Source organism: Seriola aureovittata, chromosome 24 (genome assembly GCF_021018895.1).
Source record: "Seriola aureovittata isolate HTS-2021-v1 ecotype China chromosome 24, ASM2101889v1, whole genome shotgun sequence".
Lineage (NCBI taxonomy): Eukaryota > Metazoa > Chordata > Actinopteri > Carangiformes > Carangidae > Seriola > Seriola aureovittata.
The window spans coordinates 1325393-1335483 of NC_079387.1; the positions used below are offsets into that span (position 1 = coordinate 1325393).

The window sequence follows — 10091 nt, forward strand, 5'->3', positions numbered from 1 at the left end:
CATATCCTGATGATTTTTTTTAATGACGTCTTTTCACTCACAAGCTCGGTGTATGATGTAGCACGATGAGCAAATATTTAAAATGTTTGACCTGGGCTGGTGCTGAGGGAAGAATCAACCTGTCATGGTGCGCACACTGCACAAAATTAAACTTTTGAACCTGTTAGAAAAAATTAAATGACTCATTACTCCAACCCCCTTCTGCTCAAACCTTTGTATTGTTCAGTGTTTAGAAACATTTCATTTCCTTGCACATAAATCTTGTTAAATGATGCAGCATGATCAACCACTTCATTGCGGATGACAGTTCTTGTTTTTATTGGATTTGCTGGATTTGAACAAACAGGAACTTCGAAGCAAATTTACACAAACTTATCAGATTGGGATCACGGTATAAGTCAGGCAACAGGCAGCTGATACAGACCTGTGTTGTTGTCCAACAAGCAGCACTTTATAGTTATAGACGTCAAAGTGTCCTTGAGCAAGATACTGAACTCCAATAGGCCAGTAACTTGCTTAGTATCTTTGCAGCCATCAGTGTGTGAACAGATCAGTGGGAGGCACTATGAATATGGGCTATGTACAGTATAATATTTGGATGAATTTTCGATTTGAAGTTATATTTGGCCTGTTTTTGTTTGTAGTTTAGAGATTTGACATAACAACAGATATAACAGAGGACAGTTACAGCTGACTAAATACACACAAGGGAGGCAAGGGTGATTGAACACACGTGAAACACATTAGGGCGGTGGCAGACAATCACCAAACAGGGAAACATTACAAAGACAGGAAGTATAAACATCAAGAGACACACAAGGAAACTGATTACAAAATAAAACAGGAAATAACAAAATCCAAACATAACTTGTCCGTCATGCTAAACCATAACAGCTGAGCTATTTCAGGCTGGATGAAAGTGCCGGCTGCTGCTGGCAAGGCTAAAAATCAATTAAATGAAAAAATTGTAAAAGATCAAATATAACTAGAAAATTCCAGGGAAATTTTGAGTGCCACGGGGGCTACTGCCAGGATGAGTACATGATTTATTTCCAGTGTTCAAAAGTCACCCTGATCATACTCTGGTTTTGAGAAATGTCTTGATATAAAAGACTCTGATATAAAACAATGTCACATCCCTCCATCATGTATTATGTGGGAAATATCTCATATTCTGTGTTGTTTTTTTTAATAAAACAAGAGGCAACATGTCTTCAAACTGGCATTTAAAGGGTTAAAATCCCGAAAACTAATAAACATTTGATAGGTTTGAGCAGAACTGAAGTGGTTTAAGAGATTTATGCAAAAAAAGCAGAAAAAAATAATAAGAAGATGTCTGAGAAGAAGTCTCAGAAGATGACTGAGTTTTAAGCTGAGTTCTCTCAAACACTTGGTGGATAAAGGGAAGCGCTGCTTGCCTGAAATGAACTTTTGTCCTTTGCCTGTTGTCAGTTACTTGCTCCACTTGCTCCACTGCATTTTAAGGCAGAATAATAAACCCGAAACAGAATATTAAGCTATTCTAGCTGTAGAGGAGTGCCTCGGAGCTGAGCACCCGTGGCACTAATAACCACAGGAAATGTAACTATATTTGGATGGAAACTGATCTTGAGTCCTGCAGCTTAGGGCAGAAAAGACCTGGTCACAATTAGTTACAAAACAAGATTTTATAAACACTAGGACCACTTGTTAAGATCTCAACAGTAATCAGTTTTGTAGGGAATCAGTAGGATTAAAATAAGTGGGAAAATCAAATCTGAGATGAGAGTGATATGGTTACTTTTCTTAGTTCATATTAAACGCTTGGCACTGGTGTTTCATAACAGAATTAAGTGCAGTAATTGTCAGTTGTGGAGGAAATAAAGACATGGATGATCTTCAGTGACCTTCTTCCTTTCAAATGAGATAAAAACGACCTGATTTAGGTGAATATTCCTCAGTTGAATGAAACCACATGGCGCTGCTTTACTCATCTGAGCATGAAATAACTACTCAAAGTCAAAGAGGATTTATTTTTTTGACACCAACTGGAAGAAATCTTTGGCCATTCACCAAATAATATCATTATGCATCATCAGTACAGTGGCTTTAATACAATTTCCATGACAACTTTAACTAAAGGAGAAACAAACACAAAAAATAAATAAGGCCATTGTGTACGACTGAATGACTGGATGGTGTCGAACCGAGAGTGATGCCATCTTTTTCAGTCATGTGTGATACTGTTGCACCCAGCTGGTAAGAGTATGAATTACTTTTAATGCCAAAATTGCCAAGTGCAGTATGATTGTGTCTGATTGCCACTTCTGTTGCACAACTGAAGCACAATTTTACATTTATATCTTTTTATTAATTTGTTTTCAGTTTCCTTTTTCTTTTCAACATTTAATTATGGTCCGATTTTCATTTATCTTTTTGCTGCAAATTCCCAGTTGTACATGTGCTGAGAGAGTTGCATCACATTTGTCAAATTTCAAAAACAGAAGGAAACTGGATCAAAAACGTTCTCTTCCTCCTGAGGGAACTTAACAAGCGTGAGTTTTTGTGACTGAAATCTCTCATTTCTATTCTCACAGAACACACCAGTCCACCTTCTCTGAATTAATCATTCATTACTTTTATTCATTCTTTAGATCTAAATCATCCCAGAGAGCCACGGAGGCAGGAAGAGTCCGACTGTCCCCAGCAGACACACGATAATGAACATCCACAGGAAGATCCGGTCTACAACCATGGCTACGTACTTCCAGTCCTCCTGCACCTGTGGAGACAAGAAAAGACGAGACATCTGCAAAACAGTCCAAATTTCATTATCCGTCTTATCAACAACAACGAGGTGCTACACCTACTGAAAAGTCTGCATCCTCTGCTCTCAGGTGCTCTGCGATGTAGGTGACCCCCTCCAGGGCTGACGCCACTGCAGGAGACACCACAGAGGCCAGTGGGGTCTGGATGGAACCACGCTCCACAAGAGGGGTGTCCCAGTCCAAGCTGAGTGTGGACTGTCTCTGTGGGAGGAGGGTGTAACCAAGAGAGGGAGGAGACAGGGAAGGCATCCTCTGCACCCGGAACCTCGCCAAGTGTGGGTAACCGTGAAGATCGCAGTGGTGAATTTCATTTCTGCTATCCAAGGAGTCCAGCTGGTGGCTGCTGTAGCAACCGTTGTCATCCTGGTTGCCGTGGAGATCGATGTCAGACTCCTCAGTGATCCAGGTGGATGTGATGTGGGAGGGGCCAGGCGTCCGGACGGGGAGGAGCCTATCAGTCAGGTGGCTCCGCCTGAGAACAAAGTGAGTTTGGGAAATTGTAATGAGCTGCAGAGTTGTATTTTTATTGTTTACATACACTGAACGTGTAAACCGCCTCACCTGACAGGCCTGAGTCCATGATGTGGACGCTTCATGCACAGCCAGCGCGGCACCGCGGACAGGAACAGCCTCCGAACCCATCGAGGCATGGTGTGGGTCGCGGACGACCGGTGGTGCACGTTCAGCACGAACACGGTGATGACGATGGACAGCGTGACGAAGATCATGGTGAAGAGCAGGTACTCCCCGATCAGCGGGATGACCAGCGAGGTGGACGGGATGATCTCTGTGATCAGCAGCAGGAAGACGGTGAGCGACAGCAGCACGGAGATGCACAGCGTGATTTTCTCGCCGCAGTCCGACGGCAGGTAGAAAACCAGGACGGTGAGGCAGGAGATGAGGAGGCAGGGGATGATGAGGTTGATGGTGTAGAACAACGGGAGGCGGCGGATGACGAAATAGTAGGTGATGTCGGGGTAGATCTCATGGCAGCAGTCGTATTTCTTGGTGTTGTAGGTGCCCACGGCGTTGACGATCGCCCACTCTCCGCTCTCCCAGTAATCCTAGAGGTTAGATTTTTGTTTTAGCCATGGTTGTGATGTGACTAATGGGATGTCCCTGGGTTTTTCTTTTAGTGCCACCACAATGAGGTTTTTGGCTTTTAGTAAAATGTCTCAACAAATATTGGCTGGATTGTCATGAAATTGGTTCGTGAAATGAACTATAATCAATTATTTGACATGCAAATTAGCATCAATAGAGTACAACTAAAGCTGATGGGAATGTTTGATAGGGTCTATGACGGCCCCTGTTCTGCTTTTGATTGTGTCTTGCGGCTGCTGAATGGATGGTCGGCAGCTTCATCAGCTGCAGCTGGGCCCAGTGTGCTCTCAATCAACAGCACACAAAATGATAAGGATTCATCCTCTGGACACGATGGATATCTCAACTAAATTTTGGGAAGATATTCATTCGATAAGTGAATATGTTTGACCTGCTGATGGCGCCACAAGGAAATTCAGGGGACCTCCAGAGTCATTAGGCTTCATCCTCTAGGAACCATGAATGTCTGCATCTCATGTATATCCATTCAGTTGGAGTCATGGGATTTTGCTCTAGACCAAAGTCGTGGACCAACTAACCAACCGTGCAACACTAACTAACTTCTTCTCAGCTCTTAAACAAACTTTTAGCTTTTTAAAACCTGAGAAATCTCTCCGGTTTATTCGTTTCCTGTCTTTTGCTGATCTTGAATGATGCTGAGAAGTCTTGTGTTAATTAAAAAGTGTTTAGCTGGCATCCTGCTGCAGAACTAAACACTGTAATAGAGCAAATCACAAGAGAGCAGAGATGTCAATTGTGCCGAAATTGCACAAAGTCAAAATGAGAAGCAAAACAGAGGAAGAGAAACAAACCTTCAGGTCCACGGTGTTCTCGAAGGGCTCCAGGTCGATCTTGGCTCGGTCGTACGTCCAGGAGCCAAACTTCATCTTGCAGCTCTGCTGGTCGAAGGGGAAGAAGGTGACGTCGATGGAGCAGGACGACTTGTAGATGGCCGGCGGCACCCAGCGGACACGGCCGGTGTGAAACAGCTGGGCCTTGGTCATGTGGGTGACGGCGAACTCCCCGTCTGCACTGGAAAAAGACGAAGAAAAGAAAATGAGGTCAAAGTTGAAAGGGAGGAAGAAAGAAAGAGAGAGGATACCAATATTGACATGTTATTGGGAGAAAAAGGAAGGATTTTTCATCATATTTTTTTTTCCTTTCAGCAAAGCCCATGTTTCCGTCTCATTATGTTTCAAACTCAAAAAGGTGAATCAATAAACCTGGAGCGATGCCCATTTACAGAGGCAGTGTTAAATAATTGATCAGTGAATGTTAACACTGCCTTTATGATGCAACCTCGTTTAAACAAACGCTGAAGGAGGGGAGGAAAGTTTCATCTCCTTCCAGACAAAATTTCACAATTAATGCTTCCTCGAGCCCAGAAGGGAAGAAACTAAAACTCTGACTAAAGCTGTCTGATGCAAGATCGCTGTGCAGCCGCAACAGAAACAGGGTCATTTATTCAACAGGGTAATTTGCATGTATCACCAATTGGTATGCAGGAATTTGCAGAGATGCTCTGGTATAATCTTAAGTGACCTTCCCTCCTCATACGCTCTCCAGCCAATGAGCACGATGTTATGGATCAAGCAGGTAATTGATCACTACAGATAATTTCCAACTCCTACAGACATTCAAACTCTGTTTAAGTACAGAATCCTTGTCGTCTGTGCATGTTCCCAGATGTGTGTGCACACTGCAAAATAACTTATATATGCAGAAAAAATGACAATAATCTGCATTTTCTCAGGTTCTAATGTTTTTTGTTACTTGTTGTACAGAACGATGTCGGGCACCCAGATGAGCTCAGAGGGAACTCTGATGGACGTCACGTTGTCAAAGTCGGAGGGACTCCACTGCAGCTTATAATCTGTCCATTCCTGTCAAAACACACATTTCTTAAGGCAGATTTAAGACACAGTTCTTGTTTGACCCACTTTTAATTTTACACTTTCATTCAAAATTGAGAGCTTCCATAGGGGTAGATAAACACTACTGCAACTAACAAACCTCTGTCTCTTTCCTACCTGTTTCAACCACACGTTGGTCGTCATCATCTGGTTTTTCTCATCCTAAAAGCCAAGAATTCACACAAAAAGTTGATGAGTGGTGTGAGGGCATCTGGCGTTAAATCTATATATCTGTGTGTTTTCACAGGAGATATGGGGGTGGAGATATCACGCCTGTCGTACCACGTCTATCAGCTGTGCGATAGAGAGGCCAAACTTGACGATGACCACGTCGGTGATGTTTCGTGCCGGACGCGTCCACTTGCTGTAGCTTCCAAACAAACTCCTGAAGAGCTCATCCTCGGTGTGACCGTGAGTCCACTCAGCGGCCAGCACTGGCAGAGAGAGACAGAACAAGAGGAGGAGGAGGAGGAGGAGGAGGAGGAGGAGAGGTCAGAGGTCACAGTAGAGTAACAACATTTCAGTGTTGTTCGTTGATTTCAGTTATTTTAATCAAAACAACCTGAGATGGAAACATCACATTTTTGCTTTCTTGCAGAGAAAAGGAAGAAGAGCTGGAGTCTGCAGCAGCTTAGCTTAGCTTAGCATAAAGACTGGAAATAGGTGGAAACAGCTAGCCTGGCTCTATCCATTAGTAACAAAATCCAATTATCAGCCCCTTTAAACTCACTAATTAACACAGATCTTGTTTGTAGCACAATATGTGTATGGATATTTGTTAACCATTCATAAAGTCTTTTGTTGCATCTTTATAAGAAAGTGGTTCCAATTTTTCCTCCTCCATAAGTTTTTCTTATTATTTTTAATAATTGGATAAAACTATTTTATTCCTATTTGCTTCAACTTTTTTATTTTATGTCCAGAAACTGGATAAAATCTTTCAAATTTCTTCTTTCTTAATCGCTCTTCTCTTTTCTGTTCTCCTCCATGCTTCTTTTGTTAGTTTTCACCATCAGCGTCCTCTCTATCCGAGGTTTTAAAGGGCTATTCTCCCGTTTTCCCTTTGTTTTCCAACAGTCATTACAGCTGAGTGAGATACTGTGTCCACTCTCTGAAGAGAGGTAATTACCTGAACTATTATTCATAGCATTTTCCACATTTCCAGAGGATGTGAGCTGCTGCACTTTGATTTAATTTTATGTTCCGCAGTTGGAGATAGTTGAACTTTGTATAAGGATCAAGCAGATCAGCGGCAGTCGTCTCTCCACAGATGCATCATTTCATGCTTGGAATAAACCTCTGCTGTTTGACCTTTAGTGTCCGGTGTGATTTATTCTCTTGCAGGTTAAATGAACACTGATGCTGCATGTGGTAAAAATATCTACTTCTTCTCTTCACTTTTAGACCAGCGGCCTCTCCTTCACCCTCTCTCTCTCTCTCTGTCTCTCTGCTTCTGAGCTCACAGCTTTGAACTCTGGCGAGCAACCTGGCATCACCAGCGAGTAATTTAGGATTAGCCAGTGCAAGAAACGGCGAGCCAGGAGCACAGACTGTGCAAATGTGTGTGTGTGTGTGTGATGCCAGGTTTTGTGATTATATTGTCTATTTATAACCGACAAAATGATGTTTCAGGTAAGGCTCTGCCAGTGGAGGATCATGTGTTGTGGGATTACAGGATTCAGCACTGAGGCGGTTTTTTTTTTTTCTAACACTCCAAAACTCCAGGTTTTATGATATCTGCAATTTCTTATTTACAACAAATTATTTAGGTTAAACCCTGATAGGATGATGGGTCAGTTGTTTCCTCTTCTATGACAGCTCAACATGACATTTAAATTCAGTTTTTGTCATTAAAATGCACTTTTTTTAATAAGTGGCAGGTAAGGCATTTTAATAAAGTGTGCTTGTTTTAATGCAGCTTCCTAATTCTGTTACAAAAAAATGCAACAAAAACGTAAATGCACCTCAGATGATTTAATTTTCTCTGGAATCATCATACAGTATATGATGCATATGATTTTCCCAGTTTTCCAACAGTGTGCTCATTATTCAAGATGCTGTAAGATCGTTCATCATTATGATGGAGTTTAACACTTTATTGAATTTGTCAGTGCAGGTTAAATATGTGTCTTTGCCATCTTTGCGCTTCCCGGGAAAGAAAAAGTACAGGATTCCTTCAAGAAAACATCTATAGCAGTCTTATAGGAGACTTAAGCTTCAGCTACCTAAAATTATGAGTGAGTATATAATCACTTCACACCTTCAGTGGAGAAAAAAAAAGTGATTTTTTATTTCTCCTATGGTGCATTTTAAATTGATACTGCAAAAATATGAAAGCTTCATAAAATGATTACTCAGTTATTATGGGATACCACAGCAGGTATAATACCATTAATTATTATAAAGTAAAGAACCAGATATTATAAAGTCACAATTAAGTGGCAAAATCACTCTGTTAAGTCTTTGGAAATATTATAAGATTACCATAAGAATGTTATCATAATAAACTCACCATTGAATGTTGCATATTCTAAAATGAGTCAGGGATGAAAAACAAATTATTATGAAGTCACTGTAAAATATTAGATGGTAGGACGCTTCTGTTAAGTTTTACTAGCCTGTATGAATGTTATAAGATTATAACTGATTCGTTTTAAGCAGCGTTTTCTACAATGAATTCACCGCCTCACTCACCGGAGCTGACGAGGATCCAGCAGCAGCAGCAGATCAGCGGTGTCAGATCTCTTCTCTGCTCCATTGGAAACGACAGAAACAAAGAGTCCAGCTCCGTGAAGGTGAAGCTCAGGTTGTGTGACAATAAGTTTGAAGCCTCTGTTCCTCCACCGATCATCTCCACACAATTTGTCAGCCCCCCCCCAAACAGCCTCAACCCCGACTCCTGCCATTACATCACATGTGTTTCTGCCGGTGCCCAACTATTAATGTCTTTTACTTTCCATTAAACAGCTTTAATGTTGGAAAAAACATATTATTATTGCCATGTATATTATACTGTATCAGCTTGTTGCACTTCTTTATTGGTGCAATATCATATAGATATAGATGGATATAATGATAATTAAGTAATTATATTAAGTAATAGCCTAATAAGTCATAATTATGAGAAAAGATAGTAGACTATTATCATTGTAGAGTAATGGGACAGGACTCATCATCAGGTTTTATCGTTTTCTTCAGTATCAAATTTACTGATTTAGTGATAGTTTCATTTGAATAATGAAATAGCAATCTCCAACATTTTTTCTTCTTTTGTGGATTCAATCTGTGCATAAGAAGACCAATACATTTTCCTGAGACCAGCATAAGATCCTAACTGACTGCAGAGACCAAACACACACACACACATACACACTCCATCAAGGTCAATAGTCTCTCAGCCTCAGTCAGGCATTGTGCCATAGGCCCCTGACCACAACTCCCTTTCTCTATATTGTATGAAGTAGTGTCTGCAGCGTGAATATATCATTGAAGTCAGAGTCAAACTGCTTGAATCAGCAGATTAAAGTGCTCAGTGAGTGGAACTGACACCAGTCAAGGAGAAAAGTGAACTGGAAGAGCTGGAGGAAGTTAAAAGCTTGATGTACAATTCTCTGCGGTCCTCTGTCTTTTTAAGGTCGTTGTAAGAATCTGGACTGTTTACATTTTAAGAAGAGAAACAACAGGTGGATTTTTGTAGGTTGATCCCAGCAAAAAATCAATAAAAATTAAAAATTAATTAATTATAAATAAAAATGTTATTCCTAGTATTAGACTTGTCACCTCAGTGTTTTCTAAAATCAGATTTGGCTTCATAGTGGCAGGTAATTTGACAGACAGTATCAATAGATAATCAGTGAAAGTGTTGGCTGATGTTGCTGTTTGTGGTTGTAATTTTCATATTTTCTGAAAGTGCAAGTTATGAAAGAGTGGTGAGGGATAGATTAAGTTATTGTAGGCCTATATATTCAAGTTTTTCTAGCAATAAAATACGAATGAATGAAAATGTATTTGAAATATTTTATATGACAAAATTAAACTTTTTAAAGCTGAATTTAGCGCCACAGACTTACAGTTTTACACATTTCTAGGACTAATAAAAACTAATCGGTTTCCGTGATTGGCACAGATGTATTTTTTACAATACTTGTACGCGTGACAGTACCAGTAACTCATTCAGTAACATTAAAAGTTGCGTAATAGTAATTATTAGCCGAGTTACGGCGCGGCGCTCTCTCTATTCTGAGTCTTCTCGGATTCCGTCCATGCT

At 40.7% G+C, this 10091-nt stretch overlaps 1 protein-coding gene across 1 annotated transcript; it reads right to left on the bottom strand.

The window, feature by feature from the left end:
- Positions 1-1858: 1858 nt before the first annotated feature.
- LOC130165146 (neuronal acetylcholine receptor subunit alpha-2-like) lies at positions 1859-8685 on the bottom strand. Its single transcript, XM_056370128.1, has 8 exons — positions 8519-8685; positions 6107-6258; positions 5942-5986; positions 5685-5794; positions 4724-4943; positions 3369-3871; positions 2850-3279; positions 1859-2761 (listed from the first exon to the last, which is right to left on the bottom strand). Exons 1-8 carry the CDS (start codon positions 8673-8675, stop codon positions 2636-2638), a joined length of 1743 nt encoding a protein of 580 aa, XP_056226103.1. The 5' UTR covers positions 8676-8685; the 3' UTR covers positions 1859-2635.
- Between the last annotated feature and the right edge of the window lie 1406 nt (positions 8686-10091).